The 15,278-nt window shown below is 39.6% G+C and overlaps 1 protein-coding gene across 2 annotated transcripts; it reads right to left on the reverse strand.

Annotated features, from left to right (window-relative positions):
* Positions 1-758: 758 nt before the first annotated feature.
* IRF1 (interferon regulatory factor 1) lies at positions 759-14,879 on the reverse strand. 2 transcript variants are annotated; one of them, XM_089694065.1, is made up of 10 exons: positions 14,731-14,879; positions 9,979-10,069; positions 9,797-9,896; positions 7,045-7,221; positions 5,957-6,006; positions 5,730-5,853; positions 5,157-5,282; positions 4,534-4,574; positions 4,318-4,441; positions 759-3,009 (listed from the first exon to the last, which is right to left on the reverse strand). In XM_089694065.1, the coding sequence occupies exons 2-10, from the start codon at positions 10,063-10,065 to the stop codon at positions 2,927-2,929; spliced, it is 912 nt and encodes a 303-aa protein (XP_089550191.1). In that variant the 5' UTR covers positions 10,066-10,069; positions 14,731-14,879; the 3' UTR covers positions 759-2,926. The 2 variants fall into 2 exon arrangements, with proteins under 2 accessions (XP_089550191.1, XP_089550192.1); XM_089694066.1 differs by having other exon boundaries at positions 9,979-10,066; positions 14,731-14,874.
* Positions 14,880-15,278: the final 399 nt, after the last annotated feature.

Consider the following 15,278-nt stretch of genomic DNA (forward strand, 5'->3'; position numbering starts at 1 on the left):
GGACATAGACCTGTCATCTGCCTACTCAGTGGGGATTAGTGGAGAGATCCCCCACTGAGTCTGCCTGGACTGAACAGGGCCTTATTGTCAAAGCTTAATTGAACAAGCTGAAGTTAGAAGCTGATTGGCTACCACGCACAGCTGCACCAGATTCTGAGTGCTCCAGTTTTAGTAAATCTACCTTTTTTAGTCTATTCACAGTGTTTTCAAGCCCTGATGAAGGGGGCATCTTTGGATTATGCCCCTGACTTTTATTGGAATAAAGTTGTATCTGGACCTCTTAATAGTGGTGTGGCACTTCAATTTCCATTTTTGTTACATAGAAATAAAATGGTGACTAAGGTTCTAACCTTCCCCTGCTCAACTAAAATAAACTTCTATTGGTGATGCTGTTGCATTGTCAGTGAAACAAAAAGTGAGGGGAAGTCCCGAATAGCAGCAAAAACACACCAGGGGTTTTAATCTATCCAACAAAAAATACACTTGCTTTAACAATAATTGAAAAGCAGCAGTAGATGGCAATCAGAAGTTTACATGTTAAAAATGTGCATATGAACAAACCTTGGGGAAACTCTTTTCTTTTATGTGTGTCAGTTAGCGAAAACCTCCACCCAGTTTGCTTTTCCTGTTTACTATTAACTACATTACTTGTGGGGATGGAAATCACTCAGCCTTCTATGATTTGTAGAAGCACACACATAAGATTTCCTCAATTTACACATAATATCTCTAGTTTCTTTAAAAAATGCCCAAATGCATAACAATATTAACAATTTATTTCTGACTGTAGAAGAAATAATAATAATACATAGTATTTACAAAGATAGACATGTGCAGTACATGTGATGAACAGCTAGCCATATACAGAAAGGCAAATGAGGATATTGGATGGAGATAGAACTTGGCCAAGTGGTCAGATGACAGTATAAAAAAAGATACGTTTTTAAATTGTGGAGTTGTACATCAATCTATTTCACACAAGAGTTTGTCCAGTAACAAAATAACAACTGAAAACTGAAGAGAAAAACATTATCTATAGAATATACCATGCAAGCATTTCTGCTTAAGTAGATAAATAGGGTGGCATCCATTGCTGAAAATGCTAGCTGCTGGGCTGTTATTCTGATGCAATGGCTTCTCTACCCTTCTAGTTATTGGCCCAGAACAAGTAGGCAGATCATTCAAAAGGTATTGGAGCAGAATAACAGTAATTTACTATGTTTTTGTCTTATGGTTAATCAATATCTGCTTGGACATCAAACGGGCATACACACCTCTCCTCTGTGATGTGGATTGTAATTATCAATAATTCTTGTTTAAGATAACCATTTATCTAGTTGTGCCTGTGAATTCTGTCTACAGAGAATAACTATTGACAATTACTACTGTACATTTTCTACTGAATTGCAGAATTCCTCCTATTTAATCACTCTATAGCTAGTTACAAAACTGCAGTTTTTTTTTTATTTAAATAAACTGGCCACATGATAGATGACTGTAAACTAAAACCTCTAATAACTTGTAAAGCAAGGCAGTTGGATCTCCCAGCACTACTTTGTTAAAAAGCAGTTCCAGTAAAGGTCAGCCCACCCAAAAGCCATATTCAGTTATAGATGAAGCAACTGGGTGAACGACCAAAATGCCTTCTATATCTTAGTGCCTACAGCTCTGCAAAAGTTTCCACTTTCTATTGAGCTGTATAATTGCTCCAGAAGAAGCACAAGCAAAGAACAGAGATATTGCCACAAGAGTAGTACAAGAAATTGTTATGCGTTTGAACTAACCAACATCTACAACATTTTAAATGATCTGTTTTGTGTCAACTGACCCTTAAAAATGTTTTCTTGATTTCACAGTAATTCAGGCATGCCATAGATCTAAACTACTGCATTGAAAAAATTATGTGCTTACATACACTTCATGTATACATCTTAAGAAAACTCTCAGGGAATGTTTGCAGTATTTCACATAGTGGGACTGCATGAGCCCTTAAGGTTTCACTGATTCATACAATTACATATTTGACTAAAAATGCAAATCAGGAACATACAAGTCAACCCGAAGCACTATTTGGACATAAGTGTAGATTAGCACAAAATGTGTGTCATACCCCTTCAAATTCACCATTTGTAGAGTAATACCCTCCTGGGATATCCCTCTTTATTGGAATACATTAAAGTCTACAACTGCTACAAACTTCCTCTGTCTCCATATAACTTATAGGAGTCTGCATTTAAATACATTTCATTAGGATAGTTAGGTAGAGCATTTGATCATTTCTTGGATATTTTATAAACAATCTACTAAAGAAAAATGGTCTCGCCCAAAAAATAATATTATTTGGAAATGCCAAGCAAGAAAGTATTAATGAAATATAACCAATGCATACCAAAATGGTAAAAAAGTCTAAATGTTAAGTTTCAGTTGCACCTAGACATGACAAGGCTAAACACATGATTAACACACACAACTTTCCTTGTTCACCATTATAGCTAACACTGCAGTAACTGGCACCTGATGTTGTGATAAGTAGGCAACACACAAAATTCACTTCACAGTTCGAGGTACAAGTTCTTTTAGTAAGACAGACTGCCATTGAAAATGTAGTGAACGATCTTCAGTTAAGTGTTTTCACAACTCCAGAGGTCCAAGCTCAGCTGTGTTCCTGGTGTCAAGTATCAGCAAAAGGCAGTATCCGTCAAACATTGACTAGTCCTTCATGCTTCCAATGCATTTCCAGGTTCTGCGTAACCAGCGCTTACATGCAACCAGCTAAAGACTGGGCAGTTCCCCGAATCTACCACCCATAATTACTGGTTTGAACTGAACACAACAAAATGACTCAGTCCATTGATGGCCCACTTCTGACTCATATACACAAATATGAGGATCATATCATAGTTTTTTTAATGGAACCAGGTAAAGTTCATAAACAGGTGATGGCTGTTAATTCTTGCCATGCGAAGTCAAGTGGTTTCATGTCTGTAGTGACTCTAACTTGTATCTCTCCTGAAACAATAGCAAGACAAAAATGTTATTTGCTTCTCAATAAGATTCAACGCAATCCAAAACATTTGCAGACAGATTCACATTCCAACATAAGGCCAAGCAGTGGAAGCCTAGACTATATTACGTTCATTAGTTCATACTATTTGTATTTGTTGAGTGATTTTTTTTTTCCAAATCTTAGCATGACTCAGGGCCACATTATTCTTCTTAAAAGGCAAACTGCTGCCCTACCATTTAATTTCTGAACCAAATAAACTTGCTACTTAACACATTTAACAAGAAAAAAATTAATTAAATAAATCCTCTAAAACGGGGGTTGGCAAGTCATCGATCACGATCTACCGGTCTATTGCAAGCAGCCGACAGGTAGATCGTGAACACCGCTCTGCTTCCCCTCAGCCTTTGCCACTCTCATGTTCACTGCAGAGCAAAGAGCAGGAGGCAGCATAGTACTGGAATGAGGGGCAGGAGCTGCCTCAATTAACCTTTCGAGTTAACCAGCAGGTGATTGGTTGCGAGGAAACCGGGCAGTCCTAGCAACCAATCATCAGCTTGTTATTATGAAATAATGAGGAGCTCCCAATCCTGCCCTCCATCCAGCACTATGCTGCCTCCTGTTCTCTGCTCTGCGGTACACCTGCTATCAGATAGGAGGGTGCTGCCACACTGTGTGCGTGTGTGTGTGTGGGGGGGAAGGGGGGGGGGTGGGAAGGAATGCTGTGAATGGGAGAAATGATACTGCTTTGGTGGGGTACAGGACACTACTGTGGGGTGGAGGGGAACAGAGGACACTGCTATGGGGAGTGGAGGACACTACAGTGGGAGGGTGATGTGAGGGGGCAAGGGACACCGTTTTGGGAAGGGGGGTTCTGGACACTACTGTGGGGGGCAGCAGACACTACAGTGGAGGGGGGTGATGTGAAGGGGGCAGAAGACACTCCTTGGGGGGGTAAAGGACACTACTGCGGGGGGAGGGGGCAGAGGAAACTGCTATCGGGGGCAGGGGACACAACAGTTGGAGGGTGATGTGAAGGGGGCAGAGGACACTACTGTTGGGGAAGGAGTTACAGGATACTACTGTGGGGGGTGATGTGAAGGGGGAGAGAGGATACTACTGTGGTGGGGGAGTGATGTGAAGGGGGCAGAGCACAGTACTGTGACACACTATGTGTTATTTATGCCATATTTGTATTAGAAGCTTGATAGTTTGTATTTTGTTTTTTCTTTAAGGGTGTAGCCCAGCCGGTTTCCCCTGGGATATTTAATTTCATCACTAAATAAAATGCAAGCAAATAAAAAAGTAAATACCTATACTTAAGCCATCGAACATAGAGCTTGTATTATTAACAAAAGTGCTTCCTGTTCCTGGTTCATTGGTAAAGTATCCTCTGCCACCCTCATTTACTTGCTGCCAAGCGTCTGTTTCCAGAAGCTGTAATTAAATAATGAAAATAGTTTAGCACACAGAATACATTATAAACTCAAGATTATAATAGAAATACTGGATATGTAATGTTTACTTACAGCTAAAAGCTCCTGGTCAGATAATATATCTTCATCATCACCTAGAGATGTAAAATAAAATAACAATTAATTACAACCCTACAATATAATTCCATTTTTTTCCACATCATTTTACTTGACTTTAAACAATCAGCACTCTACATTGATGTATTAGATTTAAACGTCTGTTCTCCCTCCATTATTTTCAAACAAAGCATTCAAGCTGATTGGTGGCTCTGTAGCAATATAAGGCCTACAGTTTATCTACAGCAACCATTTTTGTAGTTGCTGTGAAAAGTATACTTTCTATTTAGTTCTTTGCATCGGAAAAGCTATGTTTTGGCAGTGCTATAAATAATTGAAAAACATGCATTATCAAATTACTCAAAAGGAGCCTTTTTTAGTTCAGTGTAGTTTTGCCTTATTTCTGCTAGGACAGTGAAGTATGGGGCTGTTATTTTTTACAATGTATCAACCATACTACGCTAACGAGAACTGTTCAGGAGACTGATCAATACAAACTTGCCCAGGGCAGTATTCTAAAGTGATTATGCGACTATGTTGTACATTTAATGGAGTTATTTAGCATATATTTTATTTTGTGCTTTATTAGCACTTTTATTAATAAAAATTATAGCCATTACCTTCTGAGCTTGATGGCATGGGTGACACCTGGAAGTGGTAAGTGTCATTTGTGCTGTCAGGTATTTGCATTTCCATTTGATCATCCCATGGTGACATGCTGCTGGTGACATCAGACTGATTCACACCTGAAACAAATATTTACATTATACTTTATGCAGACACTGATAAGGTTAAAGATAGTCTTTTTTATATCTGACATCAAGCATCATGTGATCAATACAACAATGACCAGGGACAGAGTGGTAACACTCTAATTAGTTCTTAGTCTATAAAAGTGAAGGTGAAAATAAAAATAACCAGTCATATTCAAATGAGATCATAAAAGCAAGAATCTGATTGGCTCTCACAGGCAGAACCTCTATTTTGACTTCCTGCCATGTGATAGTAAGCAAGATATTCACAGGGTGTATTTTATTTTCACAAACTAGGCTAGTCACTAAGACTGAGAAATACTAACATATTTATATAGCAATCTGTTTTAACAACTGATCACACATTATCCTCCCTTCTCTTCTATTTCAGTGGTAGCTTGATATGAGAGTGCCATGGAAGTGGTGGCTTTTTACACTCACCTATATCTGAACTGCAAGTAGCTTCCTGTACTGAGTAATCAGTCGCTGTGTAACCACTGTGATCCTCCGGTAGTTGACAGTTTTTCACTGCTTCTTCCACCTCATCTGCTGACAAGCTGTCAACCTATAACAGGAAAGCACAACAGCAGACATGTTAACCACCAAACAGACACTGTGCAGGTGCTGACAGATGGAACACATAACTGCACAAAGTACTAAGGCCGTACCTTCTTTCGGGATCTGCTCTTGGTATCTTTGTTGGACTTAGACTTGCGTTCTATAAAAGAAAAGCAAGGAGCTGATTATCATATAGAAGTTTTATTACGCATCTAGTACAGTATAAAATGTATATTTTTTCATAATTTTTTTTAGATCCTAGATTAAATAAAATGTATGCATTTATATAATGTTCAATGGTGTATTTACTGACATATAGTAAGAACATATATAATAAACCCATCTTATGTCTTAGGATGGCTGAATTTCTTGTAATGAGTAAGACTTGCAAAACTTGCACACTGCACAGTAAAGCTGGCTATACACTATGCAAATCTCAGTCAGTTCTTGAAGAACCCAAGAAAATTCAATCAGCGGGTGGTTCTGCATCACTCTCCCACTCGACATCCTTTGATTTAGCCTAGGTTCACACTGATGAATGCGGGATTCACAGCGATTCCCGCGTGCTTCCGGCACTGCAATACAATTGCACTCCATTCATGTGAATCGCTGCGGGTGTCAAAGTTATGTTATCAACACCCCAAAAACGGTTCTCAAAACGCAGTGCGATTGGCTGAATTGGATCGCATGGGTGTCAACACCCATGCGAACTGATTACAGTGCAGAAAAAAAAAGGTGCATGCACCTTTTTCGTGTGGGTGCATTGCGATTTGAGCCATGCAAAATTAATAGGCTCAAATTGCACTGCAAAAAAATCGCATGTGATTTGAACAGAAATGCGGTGTGATTCCTGCCCGAATTACACGCGGTCCCCCGCACTGCATCAGTGTGAACCTAGGCTTAAAAATTGAAGGAGACAGGCAGATAATTGTCAGTTGAACAGTGGTTGCATCAAATCAGAAACTACAGCTCTTTCTATATTTTGATATGGATGTTGGTGGAGCCAGCTGTCAAAATATAATAGCCGCAGCAAGAGAGTCATCTATCCACACTGTATAGTGTTGATGGAGAAATCTGATTCTTTTCATTTGCCCAAAGCGTGGATGACCATTGGCCAGCTTAACCCTTAGTAGCCAAGCATCAATTACTTATCACAGTTCTGACAATGGTAAAATGTTGAATATAAAGAGTGTAGTACCTTTTTTCTCTGTCTTAATTGTTGCTGGCAGCATTTTATAGACTCGTACAGCACTAGACCCTTTGTAGATGCTTTTGTCCTTCACTTCTTTAATATCAGGAAGAGAATTCATAGCGCAGCGGAAGTTAGCTTTCCAGGTCTTAGGATCAGGTTCCTTCTCACCCAGTTTATACCTTCCTGTATAGAGAAAATATAAGAATTAATAACAGCATGAAAGATTTGAAAGCAGAATTTGTGACAAGTGGTTCAGCAGTTATTCACTATTGACTAACTACTTTTTCCAACACTACCCAAAGACCACAAGTCATTTAAATTTGTTCTAAATCTATTGCATCAGTTGCAAAGAAAACATTATCAGACACATGAGATAAAAACTGCCCAATCTGGCTAGTTACAGTCAGATCAGTAAACAATCGTACATTCATGAGTATTCATAACACTGATGGACTTGTGCAGAACAAGGCAGCTGGGTTGGGAGTTTGCTGGCCACTTGCAACTGTTTTCCCCAGAGATATGTCAGGACACTCACTCCAGTGATCCAAGTGTGCATTTTTATGGAAAGATCTTTCAAAAGAAAGGCCCTAGAGGTCTATGGCTAGTGTCAGGAAAGACTTGTGCAAACTAAGCTTTTCCTTTTCACAATATACAAAGATTATGTGCTGAGGGGTTATTTATGGTTTCTGTCGCAGACTTATGGCTTCTTACATAAGACATGTAATACAGGACATAGCTGCTAATGCAGATAAGGTACTAAAAAGTCTGTTACCACAAACTTACAGTCAACATCTGCACAGTTGACGGTCATACAGGTTTACCCAACATATCACTTAAAGCTGATCTTCAAGCAGATATAAAAACACTATTTAGTCCAGTTATAGGTACAGTAAAATTTAAAAATGTATTTAAGTAAATACCATAATTTGTCCTTATATCAGCCTTCTGAAATCCAATGCACAGCAGTATTTACAATGGGACAGTAAGAGGCAGCACTAATATTTATGTATGGCCAAAACGTTATTATTTTTGTTTTGGATATAGTACCTCTATCAAAATTGTTTTCTGTCTGTGTCCTTGTTGGGTATTTATTTATTTCAAGTACCTATATAGCGCCGTCAATTTACGCAGTGCTTTTACATATATGTTGCACATTTACATCAGTCCCTAACCTTCAAGGGGCGTACAATCTAAGCTCCCTAACTCACATTCATACACATACTAGGGCCAATTTAGACAGGAGCCAATTCACCTACCAGCATGTCAGTGCCGTGGTTGGGATTAGAACTGACGACCCCAGTACTGCCAGGCAGAAGTGCTAACCGTTTAGCCACTGTGCTGCCCAATAGATTCACCCTCTCTGTTTGTCCTGATAACCAATGTGTTACCAGAACCAGAGGTGGGGAAAAATCTTCCACTGACGACATCCATTCCAGTGACAACTGTCTAAAAGGGAAATGCTCTTTACTTTGAAGAGGAAATCACCCCAATGGGAAACAGACAGCAGAAAATAAACGGAAATGAGTTTTCACCCTACCCTATTCTATCCAAAATTAAACAAAATGCTTTAGCTATGAAAGTACTTTACAGTGGAACTTTGATCAGAAAATGGAAGTCCTGCTAGATCACGTAAGACTGGCCTCTTTTGCAGGTACAGCTATGTAAAACATTAAAAATAAGTGCCTATACTGTTTAAAATTCAGTAATACACTGTCTCACCCTGCTCTGCAAATGCTCAGTTGCTCTCTATTTTTTGGCACTGTGCCAAAACTGTAGAGGCCAATCTGTTGACAGACTAAAGATTTACTGCTGCTCAGGGGCTCTGGGCTTCAGCAAAATGGCAGGCTCCAGCAAGAAGAAACAGGAACAACACTGGAGGCAATTTACAGCACACACTTATTTTGGCAGAAGAATTATTAACAAGAAATGTATGTTCCTTGCTAAGGAACATTTTTTTTAAATCAAATTGTTGTGGGTAAAGTTTCACTTTAATACAATCTTTTGTATGTTGCTCACTGCAGTTAGTTAACAGTTTAAAAGCGAACGCAGGAAAAGAGAGCAAAGAGATCACTTCAGGGTGCTGCCTCTCTTTTACTGTCCAGTCACAAACTAAGAACAAATTGGTAACAAATCTTTACTGCAGTAGAATATAAAACAATGTCACTAACATGGCTATGCTATTCGACAGGTGTGCCTGCATCACAAAATGCATGCATACATGTAAAATAGTCCTTTAATATATATTTCAACGTTGTATTTAGCTTATAGCTGCCTGGAGTTTAGCTGAAAATACTAATATATATATATAGTAATAATAACAACATATAATAATATAATGTATACTAATAATACACACACACACACACACACATATATATATATATATATATATATATATATATATATATATATACTGTATATTGATTATATGTAATATATACTAATAATATAATAATACAAATAATAATATAATAGATTCTAATAACTACTTTGGGCTATGTTGTTACCTCTGCGTTTTGGTGTGATGCAATAAAAAAAAGAGCTGTGGATGATTGACATAAGCTTACAGATACTGGTTGACAGGGAATATTTGGACTTTTAGTTACTGACTAGAGTAGACAACAATTCAAAGCACTACTCAATTACTTGTCATTTTGACTTCACCATTCAAATGTGCTGACCCTAGCTAAAACAGGAATTGCGGTATCACTAAGGTAAATCTTAGTTTCAAAAACCAAACATGACCTTTGAACCTTACCTGTGTGAATAGCCCAGCTGCGGAAAAGAGAGGCATCCTTGTCCATGTCCCAACCATGCCGTGCAGCATGCTTCCATGGGATCTGGAAGATCATTTCCTCCTGCAGGGATTAGCAGACTGCAATTAGTATACATAGTCACACGGTAGGCTTGCAATAAATCGCACAATAAAAGAATAAGTACCTTGTTAAGCCATGAAAGACCTGGGATTGTTTTAGATTCAATCTGGTTCTCGAGCCAAGGTCTCATCCTTAAACGGGTGCTAGGCATTCTGCTGTGGAGTATCAACAATATTATTATCATTATTAATCAGTAATTGTAATGCAATGTTCTTTTTTTGTAAGTGAACATACTTTGCAGAGTAACTTTCAGCATGCTTAGCAAATGATCTGTAACTAGATCTTTTGAATTATTTCTGCTCATACCATGTAAAAGCCTAAGGCTCTATGCACACTGGGCATTTTAATAACACTGGTAATGTTAGCTGTGTAAAGTCACGTTAAAAACTTGAGTTTTTCAGCGTTTTTGCATTAGCGTTTAGCCGCGTTTTTTTTCTTTTTACCAAGAAAAAATTTTTTTTGCTCAGGAAAACATCCAAAAATGCTGGTATATGTGTGTTTATATGTATATAGATGTATGTATGTATATATATATATATATGTGTGTGTGTGTAGGTATATATATATATATATATATATATATGTGTGTGTGTAGGTATATATATATATATATATATATATATATATATATATATGTGTGTGTGTATGTATATATATATATATATATATATATGTAATACAATATATATAATGCCAATCCTATAAACGTGCTATTTCTTATTTTGTGTCTCAATGTAGGCAGCAGACGCTTCCTTCTATTAATAGAACGTCTACTGTATGTAGAGCACTACAATATGATCTCACTGAACACACTGCCTGCTATGCTAACACTGCCCCTATTATTTATTTACTTTACAGAACAGGCGTGGTCAACGTTTGCCGCCAAGAACAGTTTACTCAGTGAGCCACCTGTCATTTGCCTGGTCTAATTTATCTCAAGAAAACAAAGTCCAGTAAGTGATCAGATTCATATCTGCAGAACTTCAAGCAGTACATATAAAAGCATTTCCCCCCTCCCACCAAAAAAATAAATCCACCAAAACAGCACTACAAAACTTTTTTTTAATTTAAAACTGCCCACATGTTCTTCTGGCTATCAGAAAGAGCAACATACAGGGTGCCCTCTAAGTGCTTATCACTACTATCTGTAGATATATGGGCAAATGGAGAATATAATGTAAAATGTGGCTCTGTTTTGGCACCCAGAAGCCACAGGTTTTGTGTATAGCCACCTATGCAAATGAGTTGCATGGTAGTGCTGTATGCAGATATGCAGTTCTGAGCATAATCGTGCATACATGCATGGAATTTGGGCCCATGGAAGTGTCTGCATCCAGGGGTGTTCGCCCGCATGCATACCTGTGTTTATGCTCAGAGCTGCATATACCTGTGTACAGTTGTATCCTGTAATTTACTTGCACAGGCAGCTGTATACACCTGTAGCTCCTGGGGGCCACAATACAGCTGGATATGGCCCATTATGCCTGTATATACTAGTCATATACACTGACATATTTAGGCAATTCAAAGCCAGAGACAGCCAGGCAAGTTGCATTTTCAGAAGATAACGTGCTCAGTGACAGCCTACATATTTTTTTCAGTACAAATTTCTTTTCAGATCATTAATTAGCTGAATGTCATTTGTGCCCCCAGGAGTAACTATCCCCATCATCTATGCAAGCTCCACAGTAACCCTGTATTGTGTTAACCTATATTTATGAACAATGGACGTCCTGCCTTGGCTTGTTCGTGTATATTGTGTATGCACATACACTTTGCTAACTGAACAGCCTCTAATCCTTTAATACCGATGAATTGCTCAATCTATATATGATGTTTACACTTTGCTGCATTCTTGCCCTTTATTTATAGTCTGTATAATTTAGGGCCTTTCCTAGATTGTTAAAACATTTCTTTTGCAATCTCTACACAGTTGAGTGAACTTTGAATGACACCAGCACTTCCTCCTGAACACAAGACATCTGCTAGAGTGGCACCACCACGTGGACAATTACTGAACCTAGTGTGTAAGAGAGTCAAATAACCTTCTCCATACAATAGGAAGGGCCCAGCCATACACACTCACTGTACTTTCCACAACAGCAACTGCTAAATAGCAGCTATGTGCTGCTCCATAATTAGAGCTGTGTCCCCAGGGAGCCACATGTCATCATCTCTGTCCAACAACAAGACTTCAGGTCACATACACAAGACTCAAAGTTCTAACACCAACTGATAACTGTGTGCAGAGACCCCATGGATAAACAAACCCACCTCTCTATAGTCAACATTATTATTCCTATGTACCTGTGTAGAGACCCCATGAATGAACACACCCACCTCTCTATAGTCTCCATTATTAGTCCTATGTAGAGACCCCATGAATGAACACACCCACCTCTCTATAGTCAACTATATTAGTCCTATGTACCTGTGTAGAGACCCCATGAATGAACACACCCATCTCTCTATAGTCTTCATTATTAGTCCTATGTACCTGTGTAGAGACCCCATGAATGAACACACCCACCTCTCTATAGTCTTCATTATTAGTCCTATGTACCTGTGTAGAGACCCCATGAATGAACACACCCACCTCTCTATAGTTAACATTATTAGTCCTATGTACCTGTGTAGAGACCCCATGAATGAACACACCCACCTCTCTGTAGTCTCCATTATTAGTCCTATTTACCTGTGCAGAGACCCCATGGATAAACAAACCCACCTCTCTATAGTTAACATTATTAGTCCTATGTACCTGTATAGAGACCCCATGGATAAACACATCCACCTCTCTATAGTTTCCATTATTAGTCCTATTTACCTGTGCAGAGACCCCATGGATAAACACACCCACCTCTCTATAGTTTCCATTATTAGTCCTATGTACCTGTGCAGAGACCTCACTAATAATAAACACCCCTATTATAGTCCTATGTGCATGTACAGACCCCACTAATAACACCCCCCCCTTTCTATAGTCATCACTATTAGTCCCACTTCCAGACCCCACTAATAACACACCCTCTGTAGTCCTATGTGCATTTACAGAGTCCTCATTAATAACACACCTACCTGTTTGTATTCCCCATTAATAGTCCCATGTGCAGACCCCACTAACAACACACCCCCTCTCTATAGTCCCCATAAACAGTCCTATATGCAGACAGCGCTAAGAACACATACCCCTCCCTATAGTACCATGTATATATGCACACCCCACTAATAACACACCCCCTCTCTATAGTACCATGTGTATATGCAGACCCCACTAATAACACACCCCCTCTCTATAGTCTCCATTAATAGTCCTATGTCAAGACCCCACTAATAACACACCCCCTCTCTATAGTCCCTATTAACAATCCTATGTGCAGACAGCACTAATAACATAATAATACCCCCCCCCCTCTATAGTTCCATATGCATGTGCAGACCCCACTAATAACACATCCACCTCTCTATAGTCCCTATTAACAATCCTATGGACAGACAGCACTAATAACATAATAATATCCCCCCTCCCTATAGTTCCATGTGCATGTGCAGACCCCCACTAATAACATATCCATCTCTCTATAGCACCATTATTAGTCCCATGTACAGACAGCACTAATAACCCCCCCCCCGTAGTCCCATTAATAGTCCCAAGAGCATGTGCAGTGAACTCATTAATAACACACCCACCTCTCTGTAGTCCCCACTAATAGTCCTGTCATATGCAGAGATGAACTAATAACACACCCACTTCTCAGGAGTCCCCACTATTAGTCCCATGTGCAGACACCACTAACAACACACATTAACCTATGCATAGTCCCCACTAATAGTCCCATGCACATGTGCAGACCCCACTAATAACACACCCACTTCTCTATAGTCCTCATTAAAAGTCCTATGTGCATATACAGATAACATGTAGAGATCTGGTTATTATAAACACACCCACCTCTAAGTAGCCCCCACTTTAGTCCCCTGTGCATGTGCAGAGTCATTATTATAAATACACACACCGTTCTGTAGTCCCCTATATTGGTCCCATGTGCAGAGATCTGTAGTTAGAGACCCTACGGATACACACCCACCTCTCCTATAGCCCCCATTACTAGTCTATGTACATGTGCAGAGACCTCATTAATAACACAACCCTCTCTCTCTGTCTGCCTGTGCAGAGCTATATGAAGAGACCTCCTAGTAACACACCCACCTCTCTGCAGCCCCCACTAACAGTCCTATGAGCATGTGCATAGCCCACTGATAACACCCCCCTCTATATTCCCATATGCAGAGCCCCCACCTCTATACAGCCCCATGTATATGTACAGATAAAGCCAAGCAGCCTTGATCCATGCCTGCCCTCCCCCTACTCGTCTTATTTTTTTCTCTGGGAACTTCCTTGTACGTGCTGGGTGCACAATGCAATCCAAAGGCAGCAAAACACAAGAAGAACCTGCGCTCCATGTCCATACAAATAAAAAGGACTGCTGCTACCCCAATATTCAACACAAAATACAGCAGCAATAGCTGTGCCGTCCCTTTAAATCTGCATCAACTGACAGGTGACAACATATTCACAGTAAAGTATGCATGTGCAAATCAAAAGTATATTACATGAAATAAAGTGCTATACATGGAGCATTCTTACTTTACTGTGAATATGTTGTCACCTTTCAGTTGGTTTAAAGGGACAGTAAGGCAGAATGAGCCTGTCCTGAGCCCCAGGTATCACACTGAGCCCACTTATTTCACCTAGCCCCCCTCAATGTTCTGCAGCCTAGAACACTGCACCAGCAGACTTTCATCCCATCCCTACCTGCTGCTGTTGAGAGCCGTTGCAGAGTTGATGATGATTAATTGCAGAGCTGTGTGCAGTGCTCAGTCCCAGAAGACAGAACAGTTCTGAGAGGTGTCCCAGAACAGCAACGTGTAGGGGCTCCGTGTCCCCATGTATAAAGGGACGGATCCCGCCCTGCACAGCACCTAGCGCCCCTATTGGTCGGTTCAGCATGTCAGAGCGCAGCATCATTTCTGGGAAATCAGGCTGTTGTATAGTAGAGAGGATCTGGGGAAGTCCCAGAAGTGTCTGCCCTCCCTTTACAATGACAGCACGACATAGACACAGCCACTCTATTGAATCGGGTGCTCTTCCTCAGCAGCCACATGTCTTTCAGTCCCAGCACCTCTGCTGTCAAGATACTGCTTTTAACAATCCTACATATTTAGTAAAATACTGGTCTTTTTTATCTTTTTTCTTTTTTTCATCAACAAACACCAACAACCTGTACATACTATTCTTGCCATGCAGGGCTTTAAAAAACCCCCCGCAAAACACACAAAAAAAAAAACCCCAAAACATCCAAA

The sequence above is a fragment of the Staurois parvus genome, unplaced genomic scaffold (genome assembly GCF_062004578.1).
Source record: "Staurois parvus isolate SC_StPar_1 unplaced genomic scaffold, SC_StPar_1.0 ptg000648l, whole genome shotgun sequence".
Taxonomy (NCBI): Eukaryota; Metazoa; Chordata; class Amphibia; order Anura; family Ranidae; genus Staurois; species Staurois parvus.

Coding starts and splice junctions, on each gene's coding strand:
- IRF1 (XM_089694065.1), bottom strand. CDS start 10,065: ATGCCTAGCACCCGTTTAAGGATGAGACCTTGGCTCGAGAACCAGATT. Junction 5,854..5,956: donor AGAGCAGATCCCGAAAGAAG/GTACGGCCTTAG, acceptor TTCCTGTTATAG/GTTGACAGCTTGTCAGCAGA. Junction 5,283..5,729: donor TACTTGCAGTTCAGATATAG/GTGAGTGTAAAA, acceptor TATTTGTTTCAG/GTGTGAATCAGTCTGATGTC.